This window comes from Thalia democratica, chromosome 6 (assembly GCF_965202585.1).
Source record: "Thalia democratica chromosome 6, ktThaDemo2.hap1.1, whole genome shotgun sequence".
Lineage (NCBI taxonomy): Eukaryota > Metazoa > Chordata > Thaliacea > Salpida > Salpidae > Thalia > Thalia democratica.
The window spans coordinates 19076671-19091431 of NC_139170.1; the positions used below are offsets into that span (position 1 = coordinate 19076671).

General features: G+C 30.5%; 1 protein-coding gene across 1 annotated transcript; it reads right to left on the reverse strand.

Moving 5' to 3' along the window:
• Window positions 1-10741: 10741 nt before the first annotated feature.
• On the reverse strand, window positions 10742-12556 carry LOC145837962 (uncharacterized). The gene has a single exon (XM_082945464.1). The coding sequence runs from the start codon at window positions 12542-12544 to the stop codon at window positions 11189-11191; it is 1356 nt and encodes a 451-aa protein (XP_082801590.1). The 5' UTR covers window positions 12545-12556; the 3' UTR covers window positions 10742-11188.
• Between the last annotated feature and the right edge of the window lie 2205 nt (window positions 12557-14761).

Consider the following 14761-nt stretch of genomic DNA (forward strand, 5'->3'; position numbering starts at 1 on the left):
GATATTTAAGTTATGTACATTCTTGATTTGAAATGAATTTTAGTTAAAATTTTTTGAATAAAACTAAAAGTGTAGTTTCCTGAAACCGTTCTATATGTTTCCACCATTAAATATATATAAATACTGACTGTAAAAAATCAAAAAATAATATTGCTTTAAATTGTATTTAGCACAAATAATGTTTAATCTTAAATCTTTTTTTTTGAAAAAAAAAAGTAAAAACTTAATACAAGTTAAAAATTATTTAAAAGACTATAAAAATTTAGACACCAAGTTATTTTTTAATAGAACGTCAAGAAAAGTATATGTTATCTAAAAAAAGTTTTATTTATTAAAAGTAAAAGTTTTTATAACATTAGTAATAGTTATTTCAGTAGAGGATAAATAATGACTACCGTTGAATATAATAAGATTACTAACAAATTAAAAATTTTCTAAGTGTTTAGAAATAAAAGTTTTAAATAAAGAAATTTTTATAAACGTGTAAATAAATTGGGTGCACGACTATTCGAATTCGGACAATTCTTGTACAACATTTAAATCAGGGTTTCCCTAAAATTTTTTCATAATACTTTCTTTGATAAACACGAAAAAACTACGGCCCCTTTAATAAGATTTCTCTAAAATCTTAAATACACCAAGACCTTCTTTTTTTTTGTTTTTCATCATCAACTCCAGAATATCTAGTGTAAGTTTCAAATTAATGCTTTAATGTCCTTTTACTATTCACGCCCTATATTTATTTTTTTATTTGAATTTTTTCGTAAAAAGTATTATATACTTTAGTTCAATGATTTACTTACTACTTTATTTAGGCGTCTTCCTATTTGGATACTTTTTCTTAGAAAACGTTTCACAGTAAATAGATACTATTAGAAACTCTTAAAACAAAATAAAATGTTAATAAAATTAAATTTTTATAGTTTTTGTGTTCATCTAGCTCTAGTACATTCGAATACTTTTGTTTTCGTTTATCTACATTCTACACTTTATGATATTATAAGACTATATATTAGTAAAGGCATATTACTACACAATTTTTGCTTCATCAATTGTAGTCCCAAACTAGTATTATTAGATATATAAATAACAGTAATTGCCAAAATTTACAGCCTTTTCGTTTATGCTAAATAATATATGTAATGTGAATTACATGCTAACTCTCAAAAAATGTCAAAGTTATGGCAACTGTGTAAATAATAATACAAGCAAGCTATTGGCTCCACCAATTAATGTTACGATTGCTATTCGGTAGTCTTTACGTAGTGACATGGACCATTAGCCAGTCCATGTTGAGGTTAGAACCACAACATGGTTAATTTTTTCTTTAGTGGGGGTGTCACATAGAAAGGTGTTAATAATATGAACCTATGTAAAAAAAAAAAACAACTTACTAGAAATATAAACAACTAACTAACATTTTTATATAAAAACAATAATCAAACAAACTAGTAACAACACATGCGGGTAGAATAAATCCAATTTATACCTAAGCATTTTTTTCACATTTTATTTCTTTATCTGTTTTATATATATGAATAAGTTGATATTATTTATAAGGGACGTAGATAGCTCAAAAAAGTTACGAATCTACAAAAGTTAAGACATCTGAAATAACGCGTGATAACGTCCTAGCGGGAACACAGCAATTTAAACTACCTTTAATGTCATCGAATTTAATCTGAAAATATGCAGTTATGTTAATACATCATAATGGAATGTTGTAGTACGAGTAATAAGTGTATACAAGACAATTTATTTTGCTTCACACCCCCTATGACTCTTTATGTCATGCCACTTGTGTAAACCCAGAAAACATTCATAAAAAATAAGTATAAAAAAATCACAATTTAGCTTAAAAACATTTATATTGTGTTCAAAATCAAACATTTAACGTAGTCAATAGTAACAACATGTTATGCAAATTTATGTAACATAAAATTGTATGATTTTGATTTTTGAAGCTACAGCTTCCATTAGATTCAATTTTGCAATGCAGCTTTTTCATAAATCAAAGCTTTAACGCGCTAAATGTTACAATTTGGATGTATTTAATTCGTTAAATTTTACAACACTAAAAATGCTAAAGAGTACATATATGTCAAAACTATCCTCCAGGAGTGGATAACTAAATATAAATGAATACTAAAGCAGAGTCTTTTCAAGCTAAAATAAAAGCAAGTTTTTTCGCTCATAGGTATACGTTTCTACAGATTTGCAGAAACGTACCAAGTCACGTCCCTGTTGTTTATGAATCTTTGCTATTTAGCAAGACTGATAGTCGTTGTAAGTCCCTGAACAGTTAACCCTTCAACACTTTTTCATTAAGAACTATACAAATGGTAAACATAGTTGGAGTCTTAGTAGCATCAGCGCAGCTTACCGGAGCTTTAATGTTTTTTGAGGGTATTATAATGTTTTTAGAAACAAACCGTTGAATTTCAGTTTTTGGTATGAAATTTACCAATCGGTTTTTGTCTTTTGTGATGTTATTTATGACAAAGATTGGTTTTGAGTACATTCTGCATGTAAATTGGAGTTTGTAGAAGTTGTTTTCTTATTATCAGTTTTTGTTTCTTGAAATTCCTTTTTTGTAAGGTTTATTTTTACAGATTGCGTTTTGAACAGGAAACTATTTGGATAATTTCACTGGTGAGGCTTGTTTTTTTTGTTGTAACTTTTTTAGCATTTGTGGTTTCTTTTGACTCCTTAAGGGTGAAAGTTTTTGACTTTAAAGAACAACTACTTGTTGAATTAAGTTAATTTAATAACAATGTAAAATATCTGAAACAAGTATAAACATAAACTAAAATGAGCTAAAGCTTAATAATTTTACATCCCCTTCAGCTCATATAAGAAAAAATCAACTTGAGGTAAAACAAAGCCCATATGAGGGAATCTATATAAGAAACGAAAAGCATTTAATAAAAATTGAAATAAATTGGATTTACTAATAAAACTCAATTGGCTTTAACCAAAGAAAACGCTTTAACAAATTAACGATTAACAAATAAATAATATAGCTGCAAAACAACGAACAACAACATTACAATTAAATTCTACACAACTAAACATATCCAATTTAACGTGAATCCATTCTGTCTTTGTTAATATCACCAATTTGGACCTGGGGCATTAAAGTCTTTTAACCTAAGCAGAGCAAGTGGTACTTTATTTTTTATGGGAACCATAGGAGCAGTAGTGTGTTTTTCCTCAATATTCTTATGATCCCCATCAGCTTCATTTGTCTCATTAGTTCCGGCATCGTTCAAATCATCTGAAAACATTGAAGGCGAATCAGGAGATTGATGACTTACATTGTCCTCTTGTGAGCTAGGTTGATATCGACGCCAACCATAGAATGTCCTTGCATCAATACTCGTTGAGATTGGGTTGTAAAACCTCAAAACCTTCTATTCCTTCGCGTCAATCTCGGTGAGTCGTCAATTCTCACCACAAACTGATCATGTGGAAACACCTCCATTACAAATCCACTCCTATCCCATTTACGTGGATGGTTGCCGCTCTGTTCTGCAGTAGACATCTACTGCCAACGTACAAAGGTTGCAACTTCCTAGCTTTGTGGTTGATAGCTTCTGCATTTTTGACGAATCTTGTACGCAGTGCCTCTTCTTTTAATTTCCATGCTTCTCTCCATACAGGTCGCACCGCAGGATTAAAAAAATTCTCCAGCCTGTTTAAAAACCATCTCGTAGCTGTCGTCCATATATAATTTAAGCTGGGGATACTTTACAGTCGCTGTCAGGGGTGTTCCTCAATTGAATCATCGCACTTAAAATTCTATCGCTATCTAGGCTTTCTGATTCAGTAACATTGCACCTTAGTAGTCTGTTTGCTTGCTTTACAGCTACTTATGCTCTTCCATTTGACCTTGGATAGTATCTGAAGCTACTTGATGTGTAACATCCCAGGTTTTAAGAAATTCCTTTGTTGAACTAGACGAAAATTCTGGTTCACCATCACTTAATATCTCTTCAGGTACTCCAAACCTGGAAAATAAGTCTCGTAGGCACTTAATCGAACCACGCGAACTTGCTTGAGATATTCCGCTGGGTGTTTCTGTCCAATATTTCTGTCCAATCTGATAGTCTGTCGCCTACAACTAGATAACTATTTCAAGCAAACTGGAAAAAATCTGCAAATATCTTCTCGAAAGGACTTGTAGGAGGATCAAATAACTCTTGTGGTAACGATGATTGAGAAGGAAAGTTTTAGTTGCAGCTTTGACATTTTTCTCAAATTGATTCAATGTCCTGTGTAATCCCAGGCCAGAAGACAATCTATTGGTCACGAGCATGCACTGATGTTACACCTTGGGGCGCTGAATGTAACTTATTGAGAACACGAGGTCGTGAACTTAAAGACACATGTACTCTGTCCTTGTAAAGTATAAGTTCATCACTCACGTACAAAGCACCATCGTATCTAAAATACGCTGACAAAGATTTGTAATGTTTTAAACTTCGACCTTCTTCGATACACCTAAAAACTCTTGAAAGATAATAAGCTTGTGATTTAACGTTTCGTCTACAATTTCTTCCCAAGTGATTGCGATTGAACGGCGTACTTCATTACTTAATGAAGCAGTAAGAAGTGACTTATTAGTCAAGTTACCATCATGCGAATTCATTTCACTTGATAAGGTAGGATAACGTGATGCAGCATCTGCAGCTAAATTGGTTTTACCAGGCATTTACTGAACTTCAAAAAGCCATGGTAGTGTTTGTTGTTTCAGTCTAAATATTCGTGTGTTCTGAATTTATTTTAAAGCACGATCACCAAAAATCTTTACTAATGGCTTATGATCTGTAACAACCACAAGATACTTGCCCTTAGTAAAATACTTTGTCTGCTCTAACGACCAAGCAATGGCAAGCGACTCACCTTCAATGGCAGAATAATTCTTTTCCGCTCCATTTAAAAACCTTGAACCTGCAAATGTCACTTCCCAACCAGTGGTGCAGCAATCTGGTAATCGGCTATTGCAATTGCAGTGATTCTGCTTGAGAAAGTAGCCTAAGCCTTGCTTCGACCAGTCAGGTCTTAGACATGTCAACTTTCCAAGATCAAAAGTTTGTACACCGCTTCTTATTACATCAACAACCAGTTGTTTTGACTCATTAATTGCTTGGTTCAAATTTTCTATTCAAATGAATTTGTGTTTTGGGCTGAGAAAAGTCATTAAAAGGTGCCATAACTTTACGAAGTTTGGCATAGTTGGATACTTGATTTCTTAGGCCAAACCAGCTCCGTATATATGTGGCAGACTTTGGTGTTGGGAATTTCCGAATTAAGTCCAAGTACTTTGGTAAAGGTTCTATGCGTTCATTTGAAATTCTGAAACCTGAAAAATCAACCGACTTCTGACAGAATAAAAACTTCTTTGGATTAAGGATTATGCCAGCTTTTCCAACCTCTGACAAAAAATCTATTGTTCTCCACCAGTGACACTCTAACTTAGAATCATAAAACACAGTATCACCTACACACCTTTCCTTTCTATCAAAATCAGATAAGATAGCTGAAAAACGACGATTGTAGCCATCACCAGACGAAACAAAGCCTGGAGGTGCTCTAGTATAACAAAACCTACCAAACGGAGTGATAAATGTTGAGAGATGACAATCACTTTCTCTTAAAGGAACTCCAAGATACCCGTTCCAATATAAACATGATCGGTTATGATTGGTAAAACCAAAAATAAAAATAACATGCATCTGTTACAGTCTTGAATGTTCCTTTTGGAATTATGCGTGCCAACTTAAACGGAGTTTCTGAAGCACATGTCTCTTTCTTGCAACACTTGTTATAAGATGATAGATCTACAGTTCTTCTAGGTGACCCATCTTGTTTCCTTGTGATAACCATACGATGACACCAGATTACAGGTTCACCAAAAGGGTCACATTCCAAAACACCTAACTTCTCATCCCTTATGAGATCCGTTTCAACCTGCTTTTGCCAATGGGTCGGTACGTGTGCCGGTGAATGAAAAGCATTATCCTCCAAAAAGGTTTAGCATTATCCTTCAAATGTATTTCAAGTGAGGGCCCTTTTCATTTAATTAAGTGGTTTATGCGGACATATATTAAACGCAGAAGCTACTCACACATCTTACTTACATTTTCACTTGTAGCCTTGAATGGAAGCTTGCATGCTTTATCTGTAACTTTGCTTCTGGTTGGGCAACTGCAGGTTACCTCGTGTGACTTAAGCTTACTTTGATCTTTATCATTCAAATTTGCAACAACTTTAGAATGCTGATGAGGCAGCTGTGAAGCAATAGTGGGAACATTTTTATTTATGATTATAAGTTCAACCATTGTTTCATACGAAAGAAAAAACCCAGTCACTGAGTCACTAACATAAATAATAATATCGCAGCTGACTACCTCATTTTTTTGAGACATTCCACTAACAGTAGCTCTGAAAGCGCCTAAAATATTTATTGGAATTTGTTATTAGCCCAAATTGTGATTGGTACAAGAATTAAGTCATTTCTAACAAAACCAGCATCTTGAAAGTTTTTCCATCCCCAAATCTTCCAGCACTAGTATCAGCTAACGCACTAGCCATAACAAACTTATTTGTGCCGTATTTAGTGATTTCAATTGATGCACGTGGATGGTCAAATGTCTTGGCTCTATATGCAAAGTTCTGTGTCAAAAATTATGTTGTTCAACATAACTCGTTTATTAGCGTGTAATGACATTACTTGTGTATTCTGTTGCATAAAACAGGAACTATCATAATGGGTTTGAACAACATTAACTTTCTTTGACTGGCTGTGCCAACAAGAAAAACAATATCTGAAAGGTTTTACAATCGGAGTTCCTTTCCCTTTGAATGGGTAAAATAACTTTTTACAGCGCTGGCAAGGTGCATATTGGGACTTATCCCCTACATTAATAGATTGCTTTTTCTTTCGTTGAAACAAAAATATCGCTGATACATTCCGAGAGTTCTCTGTTGCATGTCTGCCCATTTCCTTACTTTCAATAAAAGAAATTATCTCAAACGATGACCTGGACAAGATATCTTCAGTGCTTAAAACTTCTTTTCTAATATCTTCGTCACCTACATCAGCAAGCATCACGTCTTTAACTGTAGTGAAATTACAAGTTTTGCCTTACTTCAAACACGGGTTGCAAATGTTCTGAAAGGTTCACCGTATTCTTGATGTAATCTCTTTTGACACCAACTGAAACTTTTATGACTGCTACTGACTCCATCAATTTAGCTACATACTCTTCTGATTTAGCCATCAACCTAGGATCATTTGCCAACATTTGTCATGCGCACATTGAAACAGTTGTATGCTTGCATTTTGCCTGCTTATGTTTGAACCAGTGGCGTCGCGTGGTATTTTTCTTAGGTGGTGCAGAAAAAAAAACCGATTTGCCGGTGATTGATTTACCCTTATTTGAGTTGTCCCTGCTCGAGTTGCCTATGCTCGAGTTGCTTCTGCTCGAGTTGCTTCTGCTCGAGTTGCCTCTGCTCGAGTTGCTTTTGCTTGTGTTGCTTCTGCTCAAGTTACCTCTGCTCGAGTTGCTTCTGCTCGAGTTGCTTCTACTCGAGTTGCTTCTGCTCGAGTTGCTTTTGCTCGAGTTGCTTCTACTTGAGTTGCTACTGCTGGAGTTGCTTCTACTCAAGTTGCCGCTGCTCTGCTTAGCTTTGTTTTCATTTTTTGTTTAAAATAACTTGTGGAATGATACTTAAGTCTGTACTGTTTTAGGGAATTTTCAACTTAGCTTACTTTCGGGTGAATCGGGTGGGTTTTGAACGCGGGTGGATTTTGATAGTATACCTTAAAAAACATATGTTAATCGATTTATTCTAAATAATTAGCGAAATATGAGTTGTGTCATAATTAAACTTAAGTCTTTTACAGCTGTTAGAGAACGTTTTTTTTTGTCAGTTCTCTCTGACTAAAAACACTATGTCAAAACTATAACTGTTAGAAAACAAAACTACAATTTTTACAAAAACTAGTATACGTTATTTTACCATTTGTGTCTGTTACTGAAATGTAACAAAAATAAGACAAATGAAGTAGAAAGTAAACAGTTTACAAAAATGGAGCAAAACTTGTGATATAAAATTAAAAAGCACAGTTCACGTATGAACAATAAAATTTTCTTAGTTTATATAGTTTTGTTCTACATAATTATCAATGTGCTTTTACGATTAAAAAGCTATGACTGCTTACATAAAAACTGAATTTATTTCACAATGTTATACACAGTTATTTTGTACTTTTGACACCGATTTGAAAAAATATATAATCTTTATAGTAAAAACGGACACCAATGAAATTTTTACTTGAGTTATTAAAGTACTTTTGAAAGATATTAGTGACACATTGTGATATATATCCGTATATTTTATTTATACTTAATAATTAAATGTTATATTATGTAACTTGATATAAAGTTACCCTTTATAAATGTATAAACAGCCCGTAATGTTGAAAATTTATATCATTGACCCGCTCATTTAAGTCAAAGTACTGATTTTTTTTCTAAAAAATAATACATTTTTAAGTTGTCCTTAAAAATTTAAATACTTTTGTGTATCTATAAGTTCTTTTTAATTAATTTTGACCACTTAATTTTTTTTTAATAGGGGCTCAGAAAAACTCAGATCTGTCTCGCCAAGCAGAAACCTCCGGCCCACAACGATTTTTTTGCTTGAAAGCTACTTGTGCGATACAACCTAAGTTAATTTTTGTTTAATTAAAAAGTGTTTTCGATGTAGTCTTGTTTCTACTATCAGTAGTGCTTATTGAATGGTTAATCATTAAAATTTCGCTTTTATAGAGTTTAAAGTAATTTATTTTCGTTTAACTTTTAAAACTGGTTGTCGCAAAGAAACTTTTTCTTCTATTCGTGAAATATAGTAAATATAGTCCGCTACTTATTAAAGACTGTTGACCATTTTACACCTACAAATAATTTCTAAACTTATTTAGAGCAGTTTATTCATACTGATGGAAATCTTCAGTTACAAGAAATATTTAAAAGTTGTACTAAAAATAGTCGAAAACTATCATAGTTAATTTTAGCAATTGTTCATAAAAACTTCAAATTTAATTTTTATCTATTAAACTGCTCTATTTTAAAGAAAATTATTAAAACTAATACAAGAGTTATATACTAAATATAACGCTTAAATCTGTCCAAGACTTAGTTAATGTTTGTTTGTGATATTCCTACGGCATCAAGTAAATAAATAAAAATCAAATGAGTGTTTAGAAAAATCTACAAATTTTTAGTGCACATATAAGTTTAAAACGCTTTCAGGTTCAAAACCCTTCTTCAAAAAAACTTTTAATAAACTCAAACAGTTTTTATTTGAAGAAAATAAAAAGTTTTGTTTATTGATTTTTTGTATGTATGAGTTATAATTGTAATATAAATAAAATGATAGAATTTTTTATAGTAATAGAAATTTTTTGAAAATTCTAGTTAAAGTTAAACTCTTAAACTAATTCTTCTATCGTATATCAAGGTAAAATAAGAGTTAGTTTATTCATCGAATAATATAAACTTTTTGAACACGATAAAAAATTCGTCAGACAAAAGTTTTAGTAAATGGACTTGCTGTGTAGAGAGACCTTTCAATATTCTTGAAGTAATTCATGTTTTTAAAACTTTAGTCAAACAATGAAACTAGTTTGAATAAATAAACGTCGCTAGTTTTATTAACAAAAGCATTTTTTAAATTGTTTGTTGTAAAACTAATTAATAAAAGGTTAGAAACTTAAATAAAACATTAACTTTGTTGCTATTTTATTTCTACAAAGTTTCTTTTTCTAAATTCTTTTTTATCCATGTTTTAATAGTGTGCTACGTACCTGTAAACTATAAAGCTCTTTGTTTGAATAAACCAGCACAATTTTTTTTCTATAAAACTTATAAATATTTTAATCATAATATGAAAAACAAGTTGTTTATAATTTTCATCTATTTTAAACTTAAAAAAATAATTAAAAAACTTATAATATAGCCTTTTTAATTATTTCTAACAGCTTTTTTATAACTAAAATATCTAAATATGTTTACAGTTTATGACAGGGTTTTCATAATGCCAAATAATTCTATTTTTAATAATCTAGCTGTTGTAATTACTTTGCTTTGTTATTTTTAGACTTTCCTACCTTTATTCTTAACAACTAAACAAAAAAAAAACTTACAACTGTAGAACCGCTAGATACAAAATAGTCTCTTTATAGCTGCACTGCTTTCAAACCAAACTTAATTGTGATTATACGCTCAAAGCCACAATGACAATTATGACTTTTTGTGAAAAAATTATTATATTTTATGTAGTTATTTATGAAGTAAACTTATTAAAAATCAAAGCTTAAAAATTATATACTATTTAATTTTTTTACTATTCTATAAACTTAAAAGTGTAGAAGCCTTTCTAATAATTTCTATCAGCTTTTTTAGCTAAAATATTGTAGTAATTTTCAAAAACACTTATTGAATTAAAAAAAACTTTTTGGTTTTTTAGCGATTGGAAAAACGTTATGAATATTGTTTTTTAAAAGGTGATAAAGTATGTTGTATATAAAAAAATACTCATTACTCTAGGAGTTTTGTATTTTTAGTAAGATGTTTTTTTTAAATTTATCTAAATTGTAAACTGTTTGAAACTACAACGTTATAATTATTAAAGTTTTTTTTATTTTCAAGGTAGAAATATTAGTATGAAGTATGTAAATTAAACTGCTGTTATACAGAAACTAAACAAAGATATCAACAAAATAACGTAAAATATGCAAGAAAAACGATTTTACACAATATGTAACTAAAAATTAAGTTACTTTAGGTAAGCAGGTTGTTAAAAAAAAATTATGTTAATAATGTTGTATATTTATGATAATACATTAAACTCGGTAACTAAGATTATTTTTAGATAGTTTTACATTGGTGTTGTAATTTGATAAAGTTTAAAAAATGCACAAACTGAAAAACTGAAACACTATTTTCTCAATAGGTAAAATAAAAAAAGGCTGCATTTTTGAGGAAAAGTACATAAACTCGATGGCAAGTTATTCGACATTTAATAAAGTTTTTGATATTGAACAAGTAAGAAATATTAAAATACTTGTTGTTAAAAAATAAAATAAACATACAAAAATAGTTAAATAAACTTTGTTTTAGAGCCATCTATCTATAACTGCAGATTCCTTTTTGTATGGTAAGGTATTTGACTTTTTGTTTCTCACAACGTTTTCCTTTTCAAGCTTAGATAACGAGTCATTAGAGTCTGAATTTTTGTTTTTATTTCTTGAGTGTCTAGATGTAGTATAATATTTTTCATCGTTTTTAAGCTTTTCCTTTCTTAGAGTTCCTTCTTGAGGTCTTGAGTTTCTTGGTCGAGTAGATTTTTTATCTTCACTTCTGCGACTTCTGTTTTCTGATGGCTGATTTTTTCCTCGCCGATGGTAGTTATCAGAAGATCTTTTTATATCATAAAGTTGTTCTTTTTGTTTCATTATTTCTTCCATCGCTTCCGAAGCTTTTTCTCGATCCTTTATTTCTTTTTTCTTGTTTTCAACGTTTTCTAATCTTTCGGTAATCTTTTCTTCTCTTTTTTGCAAAGATCTTTCTTTCAACTTCAATCCTTCTTCTTCTTGTCGAATTCTTTTCTCTCTTTTCTTTAACTTTTCCTCCTCCTCTCTAAGCAATGCTTCATCGTCGTCAAGCTGACTTTCAATTTCTTTAATTTTTTCCTCTTTTGAAATGAACAATGCACGACGAAGGCACAACTTGGAGTGTCTTTCGTCTATCTTTGCTTGTCGGGCTCGTAGCTTTGCGTCAAACTCTTCCAGCTTTGCCTCTGCTACTTTCAATTTAGTTTCCGGTAACGCTCGTTTGTTGGCTTTTGTTCTTTTTTTTGCGAGTTGTTCAAGTTGTTTAGCCCTCTCCAGACTTATCGGTGGCTCAATACCAAGAGCGGCATTCTCGAGTGGAAAAATTATTTCTTTGTCATCTTCAGCTTCGCTTTCTTCTGCAACCATGGGAGGTAGTTTTTGACCGCCGGGAGTGTTTGCAAGATCATAGTACCTTTCTACTTCTTGCTCCTTTGACGCCTCGACACTCATAGCAGGGTTGACGCTCACCACTCTGTCCCTGATTGGAAGCGAAATTTCTGGCCGATCTTTTTTAGATTTTTCAACTTCTTCCTGATTGATCCTTTTATCTATCTCGTCTTCGCTGCTTTCAGAGCTCGAACTTTTTTCAAAGGTTTTGCTCTCTGAAATGATTTGAGTTCGACTTTTCTCAAGCTCTTTTTGCTTCAACCTCATTTCTTTCAGCTTTGTGGCGTAATCCTCGCCGCTAGGTCCTTCTATGACGTCATCGTTCGACGTGGTTGCGAGAGATTTTTCGTCGGAAGATTCGACAAGTGCGTTTCTGTCTTTCATTTCGGAATGAAGGGCTTTGAGTAGGTTTTTTGAGTTTGCGCTTCCTCCAGTGAACGGGCCCGGTATTATTGGCTTTCTTGAAGGCATTTTTATAATATTATTTTCTGTTTTTAACGTAACACTTTAGATAATGTTTAATTCTTAATATAAAAATATATAGATTAAGATAGGTTTATTATAAGCAATGGTCTTTAAAATTCCGTTTTGAACATATACAAGAATTTTCAGCTTTGTAATATTTTTGCCTAAAAGAAAAGTACCTTACTTTTGCTGCTGGTAAACGTAAAAATATTAAGATGAAGCTAGTTTAAATTAAAAGCATTCTTACGTTCAAAAATTTTAATATATAAGTAAGTTCAAATAAAAAAATATTGTGTAAGTACTAAAAGATTTGTGCTAAATTCCTATAAAACTCTTAAAAATTAATATTTTATAAACCATTTAATAATTTACTGTAATATACTAAATTAATTAAGTTTAGGTAAAAATTTAAAAAGTATCACATACAACATAAAAATTAAAGTGTTTTTAAAAGTTACTTTTTTTACATTAACACCAAGCAGTTAGACTATTAAGGTTATTAATTTTGAACTATACTAGATGAAAGTAAGTTGTTTTAGGTTAAAATTTTTCAATACATAAAACAAAACTAAAAAAAAATAATTAAGTTAATTTAGGATGTAAATAAACATATGTTTTTAAAAGATAGTGTCTATATTTTAAAACAAAGCAAGTATCACTAAAAGCATTATAATTTTAGTAGAATAGTATAAAGTTATAACAAATAAATTAAAAAAAAAACGAACAGCTTACGAACAAAATGTGTTACATTTCATTCTTAATTTTTAATAAACACAAACTACAGCTGAAAACTTTAATCTGATTATAGTGGTTTTGAAACAATTTAGTTCTTTCAAGAATCTATCTTAATAAAAACACCTTTTGGTTACGCTTATTTTCTCTTAACATCAATTCATACTTTAAATTTTAGATTGAAGCTTATCAAAATGAATAAAAATTTTACCATACTTAACAAACTTTAGTTTAGTTTAACTATTTCGTTTTAATTTAAACCTTAATTAAAATAAAAAGTTTTACACTTATAGCGTTTCAATCAGTTTCTTAAAATCAAATAGTAAAACGTTATGTTTATAATTTAACTAGCTAAAAATAAAACTGCATTACAAAGTTAAATACTTTTTTATCAATATTATGTCAATATATGCTTTCTTTAAATTTGCTACGTCTTAAAATTAGCCTGAAGCATTCTGCTAAGTCATAGTCTGTTAATTGTAAACAAATAAATAAGTCTAGCATCTATATAAAATACTTAGGGTTTTATAAAATATATTTTTCCTAATAAACAGAACTATTTGTTTGTCGACAACGATTGTAGAAGAGATCTAAAAAAAGCGAAGTCTATTTTATACTCATGTACATTAGAGAGGGTGTGTTTACGTTTTTTATAGTCACTTTCTCTGAACTTCGAAATTCTTTTTACGCTCGGATAATTTCATCTGCTTATAGAAACACGCAGTCATGTTAAGCGTTCTGATGTTATGAATACAACAAACAGCTTTTTTAAATTTCTTAACTTCAAAATACGCATCTATTTACGTATCATCACATTTTCTAAATATTTTTTTTTATTCAGATATATTTGAGTAATTCAGAATATTCAAAAGGACAATTCTTCCTAACAGAATTATTGTGTAAAATACTATCGATAAAAGTTATCGGGATTGGTCATAATTTTAATATTTCAAACGTAATTAACTCTTAAGAAAGCTTTTAATATAATGTTTTTTTAAAATTTCAGACTCTTTTTAGTTACTATCGAACAAAAGAAAAGACTAATGATTGTTACTAATTCCTTTAGAACAAAACGTTTTGTGTGAGTAATTTAAGTACTACAATCTAACACTTTGCGCAGCTTAAATTTTGTGTGAAAAAAGTAACCGAAATTGACCCTATGTGCCTCTATTAATTTAAAACACCACGAGCAAAATATATAAATTTGAAACTGTCTATAACAAACATTTATAATAATTTTTTGTTTGATTTTCAGTACAAATTAGTGTTAGTGCTTTTTAATTGGATAGATTACTACAACTTTGCTTTTAAACAGTGTTTTTTAAGTTTGTACAATAAGTCGACCCACTAACTAGAAAAGTATTGACCAACCCTAGCTTGATATTAGCTCGTAGTAATATAAAAATACTATTTTTAAATATAAAGAATTCAACATAATTATGCAGTTTTAAATAATGAACAAAATATGAAACTTTTACTTGGCGGGATAAG